At 39.6% G+C, this 21971-nt stretch overlaps 1 protein-coding gene across 4 annotated transcripts in view; it reads left to right on the top strand.

Annotated features, from left to right (window-relative positions):
- LOC149311733 (lysine-specific demethylase 5A) overlaps positions 1-21163 on the top strand; it is a 61198-nt gene extending 40035 nt beyond the window's left edge. For 2 of the 4 annotated variants that reach the window (XM_089527795.1, XM_089527797.1), the window contains 12 exons: positions 118-268; positions 936-1053; positions 3413-3768; positions 6905-7043; positions 7820-7999; positions 8441-8602; positions 9794-10345; positions 11813-11956; positions 12377-12536; positions 12826-13046; positions 14032-14442; positions 19410-21163. In XM_089527795.1, coding sequence (XP_089383921.1) covers positions 118-268; positions 936-1053; positions 3413-3768; positions 6905-7043; positions 7820-7999; positions 8441-8602; positions 9794-10345; positions 11813-11956; positions 12377-12536; positions 12826-13046; positions 14032-14442; positions 19410-19622 — 2807 coding nt within the window. In that variant the 3' untranslated portion in view covers positions 19623-21163. Of the gene's footprint in view, positions 1-117; positions 269-935; positions 1054-3412; positions 3769-6904; positions 7044-7819; positions 8000-8440; positions 8603-9793; positions 10346-11812; positions 11957-12376; positions 12537-12825; positions 13047-14031; positions 14443-17352; positions 17721-19409 lie in introns of those variants that run through there. The other 2 variants (XM_089527796.1, XM_089527798.1) reach the window with 2 other exon arrangements.
- The last annotated feature ends 808 nt before the right edge of the window (positions 21164-21971 follow it).

Raw genomic sequence — 21971 nt, forward strand, 5'->3', positions numbered from 1 at the left:
ATATCTGTTATAATGCCGGTATCCAGATCGGCCCTTATCTGAGAGATATTCCTGGGGAAAGGTAGTTTGCAATGCAAATGCATATGTACAAATGATCACTTATCCTGTTTGTTGCAGATGTGATTGAGCTGAGAGTGATGTTGGAAGATGCTGAAGATAGAAAGTATCCAGAGAATGATCTCTTCCGCAAGCTCAAAGATGCTGTGAAAGAAGCAGAGACTTGTGCTTCGGTAGCCCAGCTGCTCCTGAGTAAAAAACAAAAGCACAGGTTTGACAAGAATTTTAAAAATAACTAATATCCAGAAAATGAAAAGACCCCCCCCCCCCCCAGCTTCAGAATTTCCAGAAATTTCACATCTCAGCATGGGACATGGGTGGCCTTTAGATTATCACCTCCTATTAGAAAATGCCAGTTCATGAAGGCCTTGCTGTGGATATCTCACCACAGAAAATTAGGTTGATGGTATCTAAGGACAGTTTCTTCATAGTTCCAGGACTATAGAATGTCTTGTCCAAATTTATTCTTCACTGCTGAGTTAAAGTTCTCACAGATGTAAGGTAAAAACTGGTGAGGTTTTTGGCAGGCTTGAATTAGATTTTCTGGATTTTTATGTTTTGTTCGTTCTAATTAGTGGTTTAATTGTGCTTGTTACAGCATTGCCAGATTTGGTTTTGCTTTGTATAGATATGTTTCCTTGAATATTATTTTTGATGCAAAGGAAGGCTATGCTGATAACTACATATGTTGGATTTGATAGTTTCCATTTTCATCTACATTTTTCAGTACTTGTAACAGAGTCACAAACTTTCCCACTGCCTCTCTTTATGAAATAAAGGTGTCATCTCACTTCGGGAAAAAAATACTAAAGTGTTCATTGACTCTGAAGCCTCTAGGAACTGTATATGTAATTAAAAGGTATTTTCTTTTAATCTAGTAGGTTAAGCCCAGATACTGGGAGAACACGGACTAAGCTGACTGTGGAAGAACTGAAAGCTTTTGTCCAACAACTGTTTAGTCTTCCTTGTGTCATTAGTCAAGCTCGGCAAGTAAAGGTGGGCACCTGGATATAACTTTACTTGGACTATCTTTAGAGACAGTCTCTAGAGGCAGTGAATGTTCTGAAAGTCATTAAATAAATGTATTTGATATTCTTAGCAGGGATTTTGGTGGATAGGCTTTAATAGCTCACAATGTTTGTTTAGTTTTTCTTCATACTTCCCTGGTTATTTAATCTACAGTTTGTAGACCCTAAGGCCCTGTTCAGGCATTCAGCTAAATACATGGAGGGCTAAATGAGTGGTCAGAGTGTGGACATGCACATAACCTCCATTCATGGAGCATTCACAGAATCAAGAAAGACCTTCAGGAATTGAGGCCAAAGGTCTACAAAAGGCATTAAACTGCATTCAGCTGAATATGGCTATATGCTGGGAACTACATGACTGGGAACCTTGAGGAGGCAGGGGAGCTCTAAAACTGTATTCAGCTGAGCATACTTACAGAGCCATTTGCAGACATTTGTGTTCAGTGCTTATAAGTTTCTGATACTGCCAGGTGCAAAGAAATCTTCAGGGATAAGCCTTGAATGGATGCCCATGTCCCCACCATACTTTTAACCCTTCACATGCTCAGGCAAATGCTTGAACTGGGTTCTGTATTGTTAAGACTATTTGAGAGACCCGTATCTTCCCATATGAACCAGCTAGAGCCCTGAGATCCTCAGGAGAAGGCTTTCTCTTGGTCTCACCACCACCTCAGGCTCGCTTGGTGAGGACATGAGAGAGAGCCTTCTCAGTAGGAGCCCTGGTGGCGCAGTGGTTAAATGCCTGTACTGCAGCCATTCACTCAAAACCACAAGGTTGCGAGTTCAAGACCAGCAAAAGGGCCCAAGCTCAACTCAGGCTTGCATCCTTCCGAGGTCGCTAAAATGAGTACCCAGACTGTTGGGGGCAAATTAGCTTATTTGCTAATTAGCTTACTTGCTGTTCACCGCTATGATCTTTGGAATAGCGGTATATAAATAAAAAACAAACAAACAAAATAAACAAACAGTAACTGCTCCCACCGTGTGGAACTCCCTTTTGCAGGAGGCTAGACTAGCCCCCTCCCTGTTGGCTTTTTGACGGCAGGTAAAAATATTTCTATGCAGGCAGGCTTTTTAAAAGCACGCTAGCCTGGTTTTATTGGGGTGTGTGTGCTGATTTACATTATGTTTTTTAACTTTTGCATATTTAAATTTTAACTTTGTAGTGTTTTAAGTAGTTTATTTTAATTGTTTTAATTTTTGTTTGTTTTAATGTGTTTTTATATTGTGAGCTACCTTGAGTCCCTTTTCAGAGAAAGTCAGCATAGAAATAAATGAATTAGATATAAGCAGATTGTTCAGTTGATGGTGCTTGCTTTTTCTTGAGCCATTGAGAAGCATTGAGTTGATCAATTTAGCTCCTAAGAAAGCCCAAAGGAGATGATCACTTCCAGCAGTAGTAGTCAATGACAGTATTTCTGTGTGGAAAGTTGTCATATTTAACAGTAAGCAAGTTGGAGTAAATGAACAAGTATTCTGTCTGCTACTTCAAAGGACACGAGAGTGTTGAGCTTGCACCTGCTATGTCAACTTCACAGCCTTGACAGACAGGGCTCCCTAAAACTATCATCGTAGTCTGTTTATTTTCTTAACATAAGACATAACTGTTTAACATACTGCTTGATATATCCTTTCTTTTTAAAAAAATACTATTTAGTTTCAGATTAAATAGAAAAACTCCAGTTAAATAACATTTTAAAATTTAAACAATCATCCTTAAATATTAAATCTATCCTACATATCAATTTTCTATATATCTTTACATGTTGATTTTCTTTCATTTACATTTAAATTTTTATGCTACTTCTCTTTTAGTATTAAACTCAGTTGTTTCCATGATCTTCATACATCAAACAATAAATTTTCAATTTACTTACAACTTATATTAAGTTATTCTTGATTACAGTACAAAGACCAACTTCTTGCCTAATAATATACTGTAATTTTATATCTGGAAGTCCTCATCCTCCTCTTTCCTTTGTGTTAATTCATATTTTCCATTTCACCCTGGGTTTTCCCCCCTGCTCATATAAATGTCTGTAAATCTCTTTGCAAGTCTAAATGATTCTTTGTTTGTTATTATTGGTAAGTTCTAAAACAAAAAATGAACTTTTGGTTAAGATGTTCATTCTGATTGTTATAGAGTAAGAGAAACAACCATATAGTAAGCTACCAGGAAAGACTGATAATAGAAGGTAAAGAGATAGGATATATCATTTCTGAATTTCTGGCTTACTGTAATCATACCTAGGTAAGAGTTATGTTGTGCTTTGTAGTAGTTATCATTCCTATGCCAAACAACCATCTTTTACCAAATCTTCCTATAGAACTTGCTGGATGATGTTGAAGAATTTCATGAACGTGCTCAGGAGGCCATGATGGATGAAATCCCAGACTCATCCAAGTTACAGATGTTGATAGATATGGGCACTGGCCTCTATGTAGAACTTCCTGAATTGCCTCGACTGAAGCAAGAGCTGCAGCAAGCACGTTGGCTGGATGAAGTGCGAGCAACACTTTCAGATCCTCAGAGAGTCACCTTGGATGTGATGAAAAAGCTGATTGACTCAGGAGTGGGGCTGGCACCACATCATGCAGTGGAGAAAGCCATGGCTGAATTGCAGGAGCTACTTACAGTCTCTGAGAGGTGGGAGGAGAAAGCCAAAGTCTGTCTCCAAGCAAGGCAAGTATAACTGTTGGCAATTTTGCTCACCATTCATGGGAACTTTTCATTTGTGGTGGCCCTTTTGTCACAATGTGTCTTGGCAAACTTCATGAACTACCCATAGAGGGGTTTGTCAAGGCCCCCCAAAGCAACCATATGTAGCACTTTCTCAAGTAATGATGCCTCTGCTGGACAACTGTAATTTGAAGAGGAAACCAAAATATTCATATTCTAATTCTTGAATGTTACAAGATAGAAACATGACTTTATTTTAACTTCCATTAAAATGAAACTTAAATTCCTACTAAAGATGTAAACACATGAGAGAAAATTTGGGGAATTGGGTGTTATTTTTGTTTTTAGCGCCTCAACACGACCTCCCATTTTCCAGTGAAGAAGACTGGAAATTTGGGGGAATACTGATTCCCCCCCCCCTTGCGGGAGGAGTGAAGTGATTTTTAAGACAAAGTTTTATTCAAAGTGAGTTGTGACAGTTTTGTATTAGGATAATCTGACACAGACTACCCCAAAAGTAGTTTCCTTCAGGTATTTTGGACTATTATTCCAATCATCTCCATTCAGCATAGCAGATACTGATAATGGCTGTTGTCTAAAACATTTAGGAGGGCAGCAGATGGGAGAAATACTATCTAGAGCATTAGAGGATGAGAATACATTATCAAATGTTTTCCAGTACAGGTTAGCAATGTTTGTGAGCATTCTGTATTTAACTGGAAATGTGGTACCAGAGTATCAAATAAGATGGAAAGAACAGGGATAGGTTCCTGTACCAAAAAAAGAATTATAGTTCAATAGGTTTCTGCAAACTTTTAATCCAAAACTAATAGTATACATGCATGAAATTAAACAGCCAGGTCAGTGAAGCCTTGGATAAGTAAACAAACCATTATGAATCCTTTATAGACCACTTAAAAGTTTCTCCCAAAATGAATCCAGGGATGATTTTTATTTTCATCAGCTTCCACTTTCCTTCCATTTTTGTGGTCAGACTTATACTTTTTGCCCCCTAACATGTTGGGGATAGTTGAGTCAGGTTTATCTTTCCTCTTTTTTTCTCTGTTTTGTTTTCACACATGCTCAATAAAGGATTCTGGAGGCAATTGCTGTTTTCCTTGCCTGTTGTAAGCAGACACACACTGCGGCAATTACATGGGCTAGAATAAGTTTTTTTCAGCTTAAGCCTTACTGCATTGTTTACTGCAGACATGCTGCTGTAAACCAGCACCCAAACTCTGTTTCTCTCACCCTCTATCATCTTCCCCATGCTGTCAGACGTTTTGTTAACTGACGTGTGACTGTAGTTTACCTCAGTATCCAAATCATAGAATCATAGAGTTGGAAGAGACTGCAAGGGCCATCCAATCCAACCCCCTGCAATGCAGAAAATCTAAATCAAAGCATCCCCGACAGATGGCCATCCAGCCTCTGTTTATAGAACTCTAAGGAAGGAGACTACACTACATTCCTAGGGAGTTTGTTCCACTGTCGAACAGCCCTTACTGTCAGGAAGTTACTTCTAATATTGAGGTGGAATCTCTTTTCCTGGAGCTTGCATCCATTGCTCCGGGTCCTAGTCTCTGGAGCAGCAGAAAACAAGTTAGCTCCCTCCTCAGTATGACATCCCTTCAAGTATTTGAACAGGGCTGTCATATCACCTCTTAACCGTCTCTTCTCCAGGCTAAACATCCCCAGCTCCTTAAGTCGTTCCTCATAGGACATGGTTTCTAGACCTTTCACCATTTTACTTGCCCTCCTTTGGACACGTTCCAGTTTTTCAACATCCTTTTTGAATTGTGGTGCCCAGAACTGGACACAATATTCCAGGTGGGGCCTGACCAGAGCAGAATAGACTGGCACTATTACTTCCCTTGATCTAGACACTATACAGCTATTGATGCAGCCTAAAATCGCATTGGCCTTGTTAGCTGCCGCATCACACTGTTGACTCATGTTCAATTTGTGGTCTACTTGGACTCCCAAGATCCCTTTCACACGTAGTCTCGTTCAGCAAGTTGTCACCCACCCATCCTATATCTGGGCATTTCATTTTTCAGTCCCAAATGCAGTTCCGTACATTTCTCCGTGTTGAAACTCATTTTGTTAGCTTTGGCCCAGCTTTCTAATCTCTTCATGTCAGTAAAACATCAGGAATAAACTCTTCTAGAACATGGCCGTATAGCCCAAAAAACCCCACAGAAACTATTAAGTTCTATTTCTTAATCACACACATACAAAATAGCAGCAGCAATGAGACTACATGGTGCCCCTTCAGTGCTGCATCATTTGGACGCAGCACCAGAGGCATGTCATGAAGTTGCACGTCGTCTGGAGCAGCGCATGGTATCAGGGCGCTGCAAGGGGGGCAAAGTTGAGTTTGTGTCATCAGGACACTATTCCCTGACTCTGCCCTCAGGCCAGCCTTTCAGGCTGGTCTGTACAAGGGTCTGAGTTATCAGTGGAATGTGCACTGTGACAAAGAAAACATAATTTTGGTATGGTGATGGCTATATGTTGCATCCTTTTTTAGTGTCATGGCTTTATTTGATAAATGCTATACATGTTGATATTTTGGGTGATGAACTTTGCCTGTGATATCCCAGTCTGGTGCCAAATGGATGAAGATGCTGGTTATCTCTCCAACACAGGAACAGAACAAAACTCCAGGCTTTCAGCTTGCTGGAACAATGCCTGGAGAAACAGCTGCTAGATCAAAGAATCACTCTCCAGTAGTTCACTCCTTAGAGGGCTTTATTACTTTGTTTCAAATAAATACAAGCTAATCACTATTGTACAAAAACTCTTACTGTCACACCACACTATCCCAAACTCCCACAATCGACCAGAACAGCGTTTTCCTTATATACAGAATTACCATGAGGTGACCACTAAGTCCAGCCTCTTCCTATACAAGTTGCTATGCACCACAGACACCAATCCCTCCAGACTGAAGACATAGCATATTTACATTTAGTCCTACTCAGTTGACCTTGAGCATCCGGCTGCTGCTCTGGACTCCAGCTGTAGCCAATTTAGGCTTCTGTAACCATTGCCATATCTGAACATTTTCACCTTCAATATACTAACAATAAAGCAAGGACCTATGCCAACCAAGTTCTTTTCTTCTTTGCTGTAGGCCTCGACAAAGCATAGCAGCTTTGGAGAGCATTGTCAGTGAAGCAAAGAATATCCCAGCCTACTTGCCTAATGTGCTGGCCTTGAGAGAAGCCTTGCAGCGAGCTCGAGATTGGACAGCCAAAGTGGAGGCTATTCAGGTATGATTAACTGCAAGCAATACCATAACTGTAATAAGTATTTATTATAGTATGTCTTTCTATTTCAGTACAGATGCTCAAGAAGGCTGACAATAAACATATCCAGTATAACAGTAAAGCAGTGAAATAAAGAATAAAATGATATAATAAATGGATATATTTATTGTTAAATTTCTTCATTTGAAGGCAGTCTCTGGCTGAGGATCTATTTAGCTGTTACAAGCATTCAATTCTCATCCACTGTTCTCTCATCTTTTTTTCAGCCTTTGTAACTGCATTTAGCTGTGGAAAATCTAAACAGGTTCTTTTTGAAGAATGTTTGTAACTTTAATTTTTTAAAAACATATATGTACCTGTTGTTCTTCAAAAAAAGAAGGCCTTCATTAATTTATTTTGTTTTAAGAGTTGGGAGGTCTGAAATTGTATTTTTTTAAAAAACATGATAAGTATAGGGACTGCAGAAGTATGTGTGAAATTATTTAATGTGTATTTTTCACTGTGCAAACTGAACTAAGTTTTTAAGTTTGTGTTTATTTGGGAATCCAGGCAATGATCTCTGAATTTTCTTAGTAATCTTTTTAAATGCCTGGTTAAATTGATTTTATTCTGCTGTCAGGAACAAATTTTTAAATATTCTAACACAGTGTTGAAATCCAGTTTTAAGCTATCTTGAGTTTGTGGGGGTGGAGGGTAAAGGTGAGGTGTAAATTAAATAAACTGAGATAAGTTCATTTTGCTGTGTAGGTGAGAATTATGCTGTTTTTTCCCTTGCCTAGAATGGTAGCAACTATGCATATCTAGAGCAACTAGAGAATTTGTCTGCAAAAGGTCGCCTGATACCTGTCCGCCTTGATGCATTGCCACAAGTCGATTCACAGGTTGCAGCAGCCCGTGCTTGGAGAGAACGCACAGGCAGAACGTTCCTTAAGAAGAACTCAAGCTACACACTCTTGCAGGTTAGTTCTTGATGGTCCTGTACTGGGGCCTGAAGAAACATACATGGTTATTTCTTTCTAAGTGATGAACAGGTAATTGGGGCTATCAGCCAGCTTTCTGTTATGGGAATTACTACATGCATAATTCATCCTGATGTCTTAATGTTTCTTGTCATGGTTCTGCAGATTGAGAAATATTAAATTTGCACAGCTGAAAATAGAAACCTCAGAACCAGGGAAAGGGTTTGCCTTAAGGAAAACGTCACTATTTTGGCTGAAATTAAAGTTTTTTTAAAAGTTCAGTAACTAATTAGCTCTTCTTATAATTTTTTTTAAAAATATTGATGTGGTCCCAAACCAATCTAAGCCAACTTTGAAATTCTGAACCAAATATGTTTCCAAAATTTCAAGGCTTTTCAGAGCTACTGACATGTTTTATAAATGTTCTTATTTTGGTTGCAGGTTTTGAGCCCCCGAACTGATATTGGTGTTTATGGGAGCAGTAAAAATAGGCGAAAAAGAGTAAAGGAGCTGATTGAGAAGGAGAAAGAAAAGGATCTTGACATGGAATCCCTGAGTGAACTTGAAGATGGGCTGGAAGAGACGAGGGACACTGCAGCTGTGGTATGCAAATATAGCAGCATAAGTTTGGCTTTGACTTTTATAGGGTTATTGGTGAACTTGAACATTCATTATAGTGTTTACTTGAGGCAGACATTTTAGCTAATTATAGATTAGCTATATTTCTGAAAGAACTTTATTGCTTTGCTCACTGAACAGGTTTTTGCCCTGAAGAAGCTACTGAAAGCTACTAAGTGGAGTTGCATCTTATTTATTTATTGGATTTATTGTATATCCTGCCTTCCTCCCAGAATGGGGTTCAAGGTGGCTCCCATCCTGATCTTTATACTGGAAATATTTAAAGATGTGCACATAGAGAATTGATCTGAGTGTACTGAATGATAGAACTCTCTGGATTTTATTGATCACTCAGGTTCACGCTGGAAATCTAATATTTTAGTAGTTTGTTTGTCCTGTTAATGTCATCTTCCTTAATAAGTCTAGTGTTCATTCTAGGATTTAAATCCATCATTGCTTCTACCTTGAGTACATACATTGATGTGACATTTTAGCCCAAAGTAACTCCGTCTGTTGATTCTAGTGGATCTGTGCTAGGTAAAACTAAGGCTGGATTTAATTCCAAGAGCCCTCTGTTATCTTTTTAGCTTTTTAAAAATTTGTGACGATTACTTTTATAAATGTTCATTATATAGGGGTTTTTTTGTGTTCTGCGTTTACATATCCATGCTTTGAACATTAAGGAAGTGTGAACCACCTACCTAGTCCTCATTAATGCCTGATAGCATTTTAGTGATCCCATTTTAAGAAATACTTGAAAGATCAATTCTGTCAGCATGGTTAAAGCCTTTGGTTTCAGGCCTGCTTTAGAAAGTAAACTTTTCTATTTCTTTATAAGCTGTCCAGTTTTTCACTAGACCGTCTGAAAGACTTTCTCCTTTAAAAACCTGCTCATAATCTGCTGGCCTCATCAAAGGCCCCGTTGTGTCTCATCTTCTTATAGAGATTAGCATGGCGCAAACTTCAGACAAAGTTTTTTCTGTAGCAGCACCTTGATTGTGGAACATGCCTCTCTGTTAAGGCCTGAATAGCTCTGTTTTCAATTTGAATTATATGTCATTTTTAGTACCCAATGGAAGGACACTACATGAATGTTTTACATACAGTACACCAAATCTACTCCAAAGAACAGGAAATGGAAAGTTAGCAGGTTATCAGCTTTTCCTCTTTCAATAGGTGGCTGTCTTCAAGGACCGTGAACAGAAGGAGGTTGAAGCCATGCATGCCCTCAGGGAAGCCAACCTGGCGAAAATGACTATGGTGGATCGCATTGAGGAAATCAAGTTCTGCATCTGCCGCAAAACAGCTAGTGGGTTCATGCTCCAGTGTGAACTCTGCAAGGACTGGTTTCACAGTACTTGTGCGCCCCTCCCAAAAACCAGCACCCAAAAGAAGGGCTCCAGCTGGCCTGCCAAAGAAGTCAAGTTCCTGTGTCCACTTTGCATGCGTTCTCGGAGGCCCAGGCTTGAGACGATCTTATCATTATTAGTGTCTTTGCAAAAGCTGCCGGTTAGGCTGCCAGAGGGTGAGGCATTACAATGCTTGACTGAGCGGGCTATGAGTTGGCAAGACCGAGCAAGGCAAGCTCTGGCTACTGATGAACTGTCCTCTGCATTAGCCAAGCTTTCAGTACTAAGCCAGCGTATGGTGGAACAGGCTGCCCGAGAAAAAACTGAGAAAATAATCAGTGCAGAGCTTCAGAAAGCAGCAGCTAATCCTGATCTACAGGTAGAAAGCTCATGTACTGTATGCCACATTGGTTTGTTTCTCTGTTGTATGTAATAGGTTTTTCTCTTTTTGAAAATATCTGCTGTTTACATTCAGACACATAGTAAAGCCATCACTTTGCCTGATATGAATGCAGGCTTCAGACTATAACCAAATTGTGTTGAGAACTGATGCGAGGACTTTTTCCCAACTGTAAAGTGAATTGCTCCTCTGTGCCATGCAGAGAATATCCCCTCCCCCATATGTCTTGAAAAGAATAAGGTAATACCGTTTATTGGAGATATTCATTTGGAATACAAATAGCTGCATTGAGCTGAGTAAACCCCAGTTTGTTATGTAATAAATGTTCAAAACCACAGACCTTTTCCTTCAAGCACATAGAATATACATTGATCAGCAGGATCAATGTATCCCAAGAGCCAAAATTTCATATTTCAGTGCCAGAAATGCCCAAACCTACAAGCAGGATTGTTTTAATAATCATGAATGCACACATGAATGCCTATTTAGGGGATTATAAAATATATTGTTTATGGGTTAGTAGCAAAACTCTTTCTTTTTTCCAGTTTGCAATTCTCTTGGTTTTCTGTTTCATTTTCTCTATAGGTTTGCAATTCCTTTAACCTTTTTTTTTTTTTATAAAAAATCTTTATTCATTCTTTACATCTTTCCTTGTTACTATCTGTCTGCCTTGAGAATGTGAACTTAATGAAGAATACTGTTCCTTTACCAGCGGAAGTTGCGATCTGATAATACAGATGACTTTCCCCCTTACTTTTCTGTTGGGCCAATGGAGTGTTAATTATGTCTGAAGAAATTAGAAATAGGATTCTAAATTTGATGTTCATTGTCCTGTGTGACAGTGGCTGCATCCACACTGCAGTTTAACACCACATTAACTCCCATGTTGTGGAATTCTGGGAATTGAAGCTTGTTGTGGCATGAGAGCTCTCTGACAGAGATGGCTAAATATCTTGCAAAACTACCGTTCCCAGGATTCCATAGCATTGAACTATGGTAGTTAAAGTTTTGTCAAATTGGATTAATTCTGAAGTGCGGGTTCAGCCAGTATTGTAGTTGTCAATTACTTTCTGATTCTTCAAAGTTACATATGATTGGTTACTAGCGCCTATAGTTTCATATGATAATAGTTGTGACAGTGAAGAAATAAATTATAACAATGATCCCAGCAGTAATAGCTAGAGAAGAGCATTTGGAGTTGTCAGCCTACATTTTTCTTGTAAGGATTAGAAATTAAGGTTCCAGGTCTTATTCTTGGAATGCCTTTATTTAGATGTTAAAGATTATTCTTCCTTAGGATATGAATTCCACTGATAGATTCTTGAATGTATGCACTGCTACTTCTAGTAGGCTATCTTCATTGACGGAGCTTGTTTTGCTTCTTTTTGTGTGTGTGTGTGTTGATGATGGTGACATTTTCTTCACAATATGTTTTTTGCCCTTTAGGGTCACTTGACTAGTTTTCAGCAATCTGGCTTTAACCGTGCAATGAGTAGTGTGTCATCATCTCCACATCAAACTCTGGATTATGATGATGAGGAGACAGATTCAGATGAAGACATTAGGGAAGCATATGGTTATGATATAAAGGTTGGTACTAAAATATAAAGCTCTGAACAGTTTTGCTAATGTCAGTTTTATTCCTTTGGTGTGAAACTTTAGCCAACTTAATGTAGCTTAGCAGTAAAATTGGCCAGCATATCAAGGTGATCCAAGGTCTGATGTGAAGTTTGTAGCACTTTAAAAAAATCTTACTACATAGTTTTCACTTCAGTTAACTGATTTAAAAAAAAGAAAAAAAGAAAAACTGCCTTGTCACTTTAAAAGTAATGTTGACATTTCCTTGTCCACTGCTATGATTACTGAAACAAAGTACTTCCCATTTTTCTGTAAATGTACTGTATGTTTTATGTGAACATAGGTTGGTGCATTCCAGACAGCAATTCTAAGTGGTATTGACAGGGTGACTGGGTTTGCATTATATTCCTATATGTCTGTGTTTTGTTTTAGGACAATGCCAGTGTAAAATCATCTAGTAGTTTGGAGCCAAACCTCTTCTGTGATGAAGAAATTCCAATCAAATCTGAAGAAGTTGTAACACACATGTGGACAGCCCCCTCCTTCTGTGCTGAACATGCATATTCGTCAGCTTCCAAAAGCTGCTCTCAAGGTAATGTTCTTTTCTGTTCCAGTGTGGCATCTAAAGAATTGTCTGGCTTGTGAATGGTTTGTGTGACCTAAATAATTAATATAGGCATCCATTGTTTTTTGTATACTAATAGTATGTTCTGCCTATTTATAATTCAGGAGGATTTTGTCATCAGTTGATAATAAATAGGATATTTGCAACACTTTTGAAGTTTTAACAGTTTCCAGTCATCCTTACATTAATGACGAATGTAAACATTCTCTCTCCTTTCTTTCCACTTTGTCCTGTGTTATCTTGACCTTTCCAAAAGCTTCCAATACCCCAAGGAAACAACCCCGTAAAAGTCCTCTAGTGCCTCGTAGTTTAGAACCTCCTGTACTTGAATTGTCTCCTGGAGCAAAATTACAACTAGAAGATCTAATGATGATAGGAGACCTTCTAGAGGTATCGCTGGATGAGACCCAGCACATCTGGCGCATCTTACAAGCAACTCATCCACCATCTGAGGACAGATTTCTTCATATCATGGAGGTAAGGATATCTATTTTCTCCAGAGAGTTATTTAGTTGTCCTATTCTGAACTGACTTAAAAAGTTGCATTTCAGAAATGGTAGGTTATCCCTGTGAGATTTCCACCCTTTAAGTCAGTAGTGGGCAGTTGTTGGGAAGAGAGTTTTTGCCTGTGCACAGCCACATTTTCAGCTGAAAATGCAACACCAAAACAACTAGAATTTATCTCCAGTTTCCATTTCCTGGTGTTTTTAGGCAATCTTTGGTTCATTTTTGGCAAGTTCGTGTTTCTTGTGTTGTTGGTGAGGTGTGCATTTCAGGGATGATTTACAAGCAGTGTCTTAGGATGTTTTGTATATTTTGTTTTTGTCTAAAAACAAAGTTAAATCTTTTGTGGGTAATATCTGGGGGCTTGGGAGGACTTGAGTGACTTAAAAAGATTGGGGGCTGCACGTGGCCTGCAGGCTTCAGTTTGTCCAGTCTTTCTCTTAGTTTCTGTAAAGCTTCTTTCTGTAATACAGCTTTCTTGTGTAGGTTTACTATACTTGCTTTTCGTGCTGTTTTCACATATCACTAAGTCTCTACACAGCACTTTCAAAATTTATTTTTAAAAATATGTCTTATATTCTACCTTTCTCTGACATGAGACTCAGGGCAGCTTACAAGGTTAAAACATGATACAGCCTGCCCTCCGTATTGGTTTGTACAGCCAATATGGCTGTACAGCTATGTCTTTGAGATTCGTATTGTCTAGCTTCTCTTGTTAGTGACAGAAATGTGAAGCAGTGAGGCCAAAGGGAGGGAATGGCACTTTAACTCCATTTTTTAAATGAATTGTGTGATTAAAATACATCACAACTGGGTGTGTGCATGCACCTTTCTAGAGACTAATGTGATAGACTGGTGGGAAGTTCTGTAATATTTAAAAAAGCTAATTTTTATGACACATTATGGGAATAACTATGTAATGGTTTTAAACTTTCTTTTGTTCAATTGTGTCTTGAAGGATGACAGCATGGATGAAAAGCCTTTGAAAATGCGGGGAAGAGATTCTTCTGAGAGGAAGCGCAAGCGCAAGCTAGAGAAAGCAGAGCAGCTCTTTGTTGAAATGAAGCAGAAATCTAAAGAACTGAAGAAATTGGAAAAACCCAAGAAGAAAAAGCTAAAACTGACCATGGACAAGACAAAGGAGCTAAACAAGCTGGCCAAGAAACTGGCTAAAGAGGAAGAGCGGAAAAAGAAGCGTGAAAAGGCAGCTGCAGCAAAGGTGGAGCTGGTGAAAGAGTGCACAGAAAAGAAGAGGGAAAAGAAAGTCCTGGATATTCCCTCCAAGTATGACTGGTCAGGAGCTGAGGAGTCGGATGATGAGAATGCAGTGTGTGCTGCACAGAATTGCCAGAGGCCCTGCAAAGACAAGGTGGGTCACCTTGGCTGAGTGTTTGCAGGGGTCATTGCTAGCCTGCCTGAGACTTCAGGGTTGTGTCATAGCATTTTGTAATAAGGTGATTAAAAGGGAAAGATTACAGGTACTTGTTTCTTTTCAACAAGTAGCAAATTTTATGGGTATTGCACTACTTTTATGCATTTGCCTGGACTGTGCAAAAGGAGAATTTAGTCTTGCTAACTGTATTCTGAACATTGGCAGGCATTTAAAGAGATGCAGTAAAACAATTGGTGAATTTGAAAACAGTTCTTCTATCTGGTAAGCTTTCCCATTTCCTCATCTTTCCTTCCCTGCTGGTACTCTAGAAAACCTGCTGACTGGTACCCAGGAGTTAATTCCAGACTTGAGAGAGAACTGTTCCCAAGGCATGGTGTATGTCGAAGTGAAAGTCTCTAAGCTGCCCGTGTGGTCTTCGTCTAGCAAAGTAAATCTTCCAAAAGCCCTTTCATAAAGCCTGTGAGCCATGAGTCTGCAGGTTGAGGGAAGCCACATGCTGCACTGCCCCACTTTTCTTGCTGGAGGTAAATCTGCAGAGCTCTTAGAACTGATCGGATTATAGCAAATTAAATCTCTTCCGCCCTGGAGACCTTTTCCAGGTTCACTTGGAGCAGTCTTGGATTCCGGTTTTCAGCTCTGCAGGAACAGTCCACTGGAAACAACACTGAAACTCATAGTAGTTTTGTGGTTCTCGTCAGAGAGTATTCCACAAAGCTGCTTCTGAGGTTTATGTGTGCACATAGTTAGGATTCACTTGTGCCTTAATGCAATGCCTGCTGCTGCATATGTGTAGTACCTGCTCATTCTGGGAGGGGGTTGGGGTTGGGGAGAACATTGGGTTCAGGTGAGCATCATATGCTGTAGTTGCCAGAGTGGTGGTTCTTGCTAAAATCAAGTTGCAGTTTTGCAGACAACACTTCAAATGTAAATCCTGCACAGATGTATGAACTGCTGCAGAAATTTCCATATGCTGCAAAAGGCAGGACTTTGCTGCAGGATTTAGCTGCATAGACCTAACACGGTGATGTTTTTAAATCATTCTGTCTTTTGGGTCTGATTGCCCATACTGTCCACAGTGGCTTAGCTAGCTGAAAATATGCTGCAAACTCATACGTATCACTGCCAACTAACCACTTTGCCTAGATAAGTATTTTGGTGGCAAGAGATGGCTAGGCATTGGCAGATCATAGGCAGAGAAGCCCCATGGCAGAATATGACAGTCAAGAAAGTCTCTTTGCCTACCCTTATTCTAATTTACTGCATTGTTATCCTTAAGATACACTGCTGTGATCATAAAGATCATTGATGAAAAGTGGTACTCTTCCACAAGGCTGGTCATTTAGAATAACAGGGGAGATATTACAGATGCAACTGATTCCAGAGATTGACTTGCCTTTCTGTAGCAGCAGAAGTTTTAAAGAATTCACATCACAGAAGTCCCAGGGATGAGAGGCAGGAATGGGTTCCCTAAACATGAATACAGTTGTGAAGCTACCTTACTAGACAAAGTGTAGAACACATTTCTGGCTCTTGCCACAAACAGTGCTGCAAATTTGAAAAGCCAAGTTCATGAAATAGCAGCCATCCCTCCCACCATTTATGACTGGACCCCCCATTTCTCTACCTCATTGGTAGAAAAGTTGGCACTTCCATCTTGCCTTGACAAGCTTCAGATGCCCTTTCCTCTGTGCCAGATTCTGCACTATGGAAAATGAAAGTATAGCATGGATAATGTCTGAACCTACACTGGATCTCTCTCAGTGGTGTATGTGTAATATAACTAGTATAGAGTTTCATAAAGAAAGTTGGTGTGTGTGTGTGTGTGTGTGTGTGTGTGTGTGTGTGAGAGAGAGAGAGAGAGAGAGAGAGAGAGAGAGAGAGAGAGAGAGAGATCTAGCCTTTGGGATTTCTCTCTTAATGAACAAAATTGCCCAAGTGATTCAAAGAATTACAATCCTATGACTGTGACATAAGTACCTCACGGCCAATAACTTCAAAGTCTACAGACTGACCTGGTAAAAAAATAGTAGAGTACTTTTTCTGCTGGAGACATAAATAAATAAACCAGAAAGCAGTCTCTGCATTTTTAGGCTAAAACCCAGGTTGATTAACTTTTTAGAGAACTAGCTTCGATTATACAATTTCACTTGAAAATGTCTACCGGATGTGACTAAGCAGAGAACAATGGCAACAGAAAGAAAGTGCTGTGCTGATTGGTTAATCTTATGGGTAGGTATAGGCTCTCTTGCCTCTTCAGATTTGGTCATCTGTAAGTGAAAAGGTGAAAAGGGATTTTACAGAGCAACTCTTATTTGCTGCTGTTCATATTAGTCAGACCAATAACCCAGTTACACTGCTCTAAAGTTCCTCTACATGAGGCTGCCCATAAAAAAATGTTTGTTACAGCTTCTACAAAGTGTAGTTGCCCTGCTGTTGTTTGGTTCCAACTGCAGTGGCTCTAGTTTGTTTCTGAGCTCATTTCATAGTTCTGATTTTGACAGAGTTCTAAATGGATTCGGGCCAGGATAGGTGAAAGGCCACTTCATTTTTGTTTTATGAGCCTTGCTGGAATTTGAGATCCTGAACAGAGGCTGTTTTTTACATGTCCTGCCATCATAAGAAGCTGTTTTCGCCACCCAAATGAGGGCTTCAGGTGGTAATGATCTGGTGACAGCAAAAATGTTGCCCATCTCTCCCACTAGTCTGTTTGTTATAAAACTAGGGAATCATATGAAACCCAAAGCACATCCTGACATGTGAATGGAGTCAGGTATTGCAGTAGATCCATGCTTATTGTAGGGATCAGGAAATTCAAACCCAGCCTTCATGAACTGGTCTTAGCATGTATGTTGAGATTGGCTAACACAGTTTCTTCCCAACCCCCAGGACTATGGAAATACATTCTGCAGTGGATGGACTAAACACCATTTTCCTTAAAGAAGAGCCAAGATACCTTTACCGATAGCTGACACTTCCCTCTCACCACTTCTCTTTGGATACTTGAATAAAACCTAAGCCAGGCCTTGTTGGGCCAGGTCTCACAATGTACACAGTATCAGTGGCCTCATCCAGAATAAATGAATGGATAATAAATGTTTGTTTAATCCCTGACTGTTTATAAACACCAGCCATGACAGATTGGAACAGCATTTCTGCACCCCACAGGAAGGAAGACAGAAGCAACACCTTTTAAAATATCCCTGGATTGTGTTACTTGGGGACAAGATAAGCTTAAACTGAAAAAGGAAGGAGGAAGTGGGTTCAAATGTTGGAGTATCTATGAATGTACTGTAGTTAATTCACCCTTCAGATTAGGTTAAAATCAGATTGCCAAAGTTAAAATTCTTTCAGTCGATAAAATGAAAACTTCAGTATAGAGAACTACAATTGTACTTCTCTTTTAATGATAGCATACTTGTACTTTATTTGCCTTAACTGTCATTTTAACACATCCACCATTTTGTTCTTATATTATCTTGTCACTGTCCTGTCACTATATTGTGGCCAGTAATCTTCTACCACCTTCATGCAAAAAACCTGGACAGGAATGTTTTTCACTGTGCTAGAACCTTAAAGGTAGTCTTGGCTTAGAAGAAGGAGGAATAACAACAGGTGGAAGAAATGCTGTCTTCAACACAGACATAAGTTAAGGGGCCTTGTGAATTTCACAGGTGATCATGAGTTCATTGGATCTGCTGCTACTACAAGAGAGTGGTGAAACAGAGTGGTTTATTTAAATCATTCATACTCACAGTGGGTCTTGTAACAATTTATACTTTGACTCATCTAGTCTGGTACAATCTACTGAAACTGGCAGCAGGCGACCTGTGTTGTTAAACTAGAACTCTGGAGTTGCTAGGGATTAAACTAAGAATTTCTATATGGGTTACTACCCCTTAGCTTTAGAGTCTCCCTTTAGTTTGGAAACTTATTTTTCTTTTAGTATGTGAATTAAGCCATGTATGTTAACGTTCAATCAGGAAAAGTAGGTATGAGGTGGTAGTAATAAATATGAAATGGACTCTGTTTCCAGAGTCTGTCTCTGACGTACATGCTTGAAGTTTCACTTCAGAACTAGAACAGTGCTGATGTCTTCACTTAACATTATTTCTGTCCAATGCCATTTATGCTGGTGATGAAATGTAAGACATTTTGCTCATTTCCTCATACCAGACAATTCTCTCAAATATGAATGTTTATACAGGTAAAGTATAACCATATTGCAAAAGAACTCTCAGGATACCCATTCACTACCAACACTGCCTGAACTCACATGGGAACAGAAATACAGTTGCAACATCTAAACCAGTGGTCCCCAAACTGTGCCCTTTAAGGGATTTTGGACTTCAGATCCTGGAAGCTTCAGCCATGTGGACCAGTGGTCGGATTCTGGGAGCTGAAATCCAAAGTCCCTTAAAGAGCACAGTTTTGGGACCACTGATCTAAACCATGGGAGACTGTTGTGGTGCTTTGGCTTAAAAAACGAAGTGTCTCTAGGTAACCCTACAGTATGGGGCTCTTCCTTCTCACAGACTCCTCCTTGGGCCCCACCCATTTCCATGGAGCTTCCAGGTTTGGTGGTCAATCTCTCCCCTGGTAGATTCCCAGCCAAGTGTTCTGCACTCCTCATTCTGTCCCCTTGAGATGCTTTGAAGTTGGGATCAAGTGATACAGGTATGGAAGCTTCTGGTATAGTTAGTGATGTTGATGTCAGACTCAAGATCTAGGTCAGATGGACGTTCTATTCTGTTATCTGAGGATGCCTGATTTGGTAAAGAATGAATTGCATTAACTTGTGCTTTTCTAGTCACCTCTAAATAGCACTCCCAATTTCTCCAGATCTTTCTGCCTCTATAATGCTAAACTGGAGACTGGCATTTTTTGTGTGTGTCCTGCCCTCATTTCTTACAGAATATTTAACTTACATCTGTTGTCTTTTACAGGTAGACTGGGTGCAGTGCGATGGTGGCTGTGATGAGTGGTTTCATCAAGTTTGTGTTGGTGTCTCTCCAGAAATGGCAGAGAGCGAAGATTATATCTGTATAAACTGTGCAAAGAAACAGATGCAGGGGCGAGGTAGTCCAACACATGCACCACCACCTCATTTCCTGGTCACCTACAAACTACCCATGGAGGATTTCAAGGAGACAAGTTAGCAGCTGCTTGGTCTTGCTGGGACTTTAGGGAAATGGAACTCTAAGAAGGTGGTGTGAAGCTAACATAGCCACTCGGAATGCTGCACTTCTGCGGACGTACAGCCCCATAGCGGAGCTGGCCCCATATAGCTGGCTTCTCTTACATGAAGGGGATGTCGTGGGCACAGGGATATTGACCCAGCTATGCAGATAACACCCCGTTGGATGTCCCAGACAATACTTTTACTCCCGTGTTTCCTAAGAAAGGCTGAGTGTAGCTTCTGCCTTCAGACTAAGCAGATGTGAGGCCTATGGACTATGTGCATTGCTGCCTCGGTTATTTAAATTTGGTGGCATTGTTGAGAATCTTGAGCCCCATGAGTTTGCCCCATACTGGAAGGTGGATTAGGTAATGAAGGCTCCCTTTTGGCATCTTCACGATGCTGAGGCACCAAGGCTAGGTTGTGTGGAAAAGGAATCACCTTTAAGCACCATGTAGGAGGGGACATGAATGGGTGGAAAAAATTAGTTCCTGTTTTGATAGAAGGCAAAGGAGTTTTAGATCTTGAAAACATTGGTTTTATGTTTATCCTAATTGCTTTGGGGTGATTTCCCTTCTTTGGGAAGACTCATGCATACATTAACATGTAACTGAGGTATCCTTGGCAAAACACTCCTTCTCGCACTTGCAGCCATTTTCCTCTGTCTTAGGCATATCAATACCCTGTCACCAAATTGTCTGAAGCCAAGTGCAGCTGGTAAAGTGGTCATCATGAGTACATGGGAGCAGTCCAGCTTTTTCAGAATTTCACACTGACATGCTTCTATGAAAATTTCAACTCACAAGTATTCCCAACACAGTTATAGTTTCACAGTACTAAAAAGCAGTCCACAGATGCAGATTGCACCATGCTTCTCTGCCTTTAGGTTTCGATAGATTAAAAGCCTGCACTTGGCTACAAATCCAGTTTGACATTTTCCCCCTTGCATTTCTGCAAAACAAATGGCTTGGGGGTGTGTGTCCTGGGTAACCATTGTTTTAGTAAACCCATTTTTAAAAGACTGGTTTTTACTTTTTTCTATTTCTTGGACTACTGACTTGTTCTATAAAAAAAAAGATTATTTTTCTTTGTTTTTATACTTAACCAAGGTTACCAGCAGCACAGAAAAGAAAGAGAGGCTCACTAATTGAAAACCTGCCTGCAGGCTTGGTTTTTTTACTTCATTCCTTCCTTGTAGTACAAGGAACTTAGCCATTACTTCCCACATCCTTGCTCCACCTGCTGCCTGTGTTTTAAATAGGTAAAAAAATAATAATTTCATGTGCTACCTTCACATTGGGGTTTGTTCTGTTAGCAAGGCATCTTGGTCCTTGCAGTCTCCCAGTTTATGCTGTAAGTTAGTGGCTGAAACTGGTCATAGTGGTGTCTCCCCATCCCTCATTATCTATTGTGTTTCCATTCTTCTACAGTTCTATAAGTGTTGTAATGATAGTGTCCAGTCTTATTAGATGCAGGGGTTGGGATTTTCTAAAAGATAAAATATGTAGTGTTCTGCCTTGATTCTTTTGTGTCCCTTCTGTTGTATCTGATACTTGAGATTTCAAAGATGAGCATATCAATTATGAGGCACTGAGTTGACTTTTGTCTATCTGCAAAAGATTGCATGATGCACTTCATATAGACAGTACAAGATGGTGTGTAGGAACTTCCATAAAATCAGAGGGCTTGAGGGCCCACCAATTGACTCTGGGATATTCCCATCTTGATCCTAAAAATGCAGACAGATTTCTTAAGTTTTTATTGCATGCTGAAGAAGCAGTACACGTTTGTCTATTTTTAAAAATTAAATTGAAAAATATCTAACCTCTTCAGTAACTCAAGAGATTGTAGCTGATACTTCAAAAGAAGCTGGACTTTCTCCCATTGATGCACACAGATTCTTGGATGAGCTTTATTCAGAAGACAAATATCCTTCCAAATATCACATAAAGTAAGAAAAATGCAGTGGTTTGAAAAGAATGATCAAGCCAGAATATTTATTCTCAGTAAAACAAAGTTGTTGAAACTTCAAATTCATTAGAAAATTGTATAGGAAGCACAGGCTAATATAACTGATTTTTTTGAAAGAAAATGGAAGTGATTCCCAGACTCTAGTCCTCAAGGTGTTTTGGACTTCAGCTCCTCAACCATCTCAGCCAGCGCTGTGAAATCTGGGAAGCTGAAGTCCAAAACACCTGGAAGGCCAGAGTTTGCCAATCACTGATCTACAATAAAGGAAATTAAAATCAATTTGACTTGTGAAGTTGAAGGGGAAAATATTCAGTTGAATATTAAGATAAAGCATTCATATTTATTATTTTTTTATCTC

Source organism: Sceloporus occidentalis, unplaced genomic scaffold (genome assembly GCF_023333645.1).
Source record: "Sceloporus occidentalis isolate IW3139 unplaced genomic scaffold, rSceOcc1.0.p SCAF_5, whole genome shotgun sequence".
Classification (NCBI taxonomy): domain Eukaryota; kingdom Metazoa; phylum Chordata; class Lepidosauria; order Squamata; family Phrynosomatidae; genus Sceloporus; species Sceloporus occidentalis.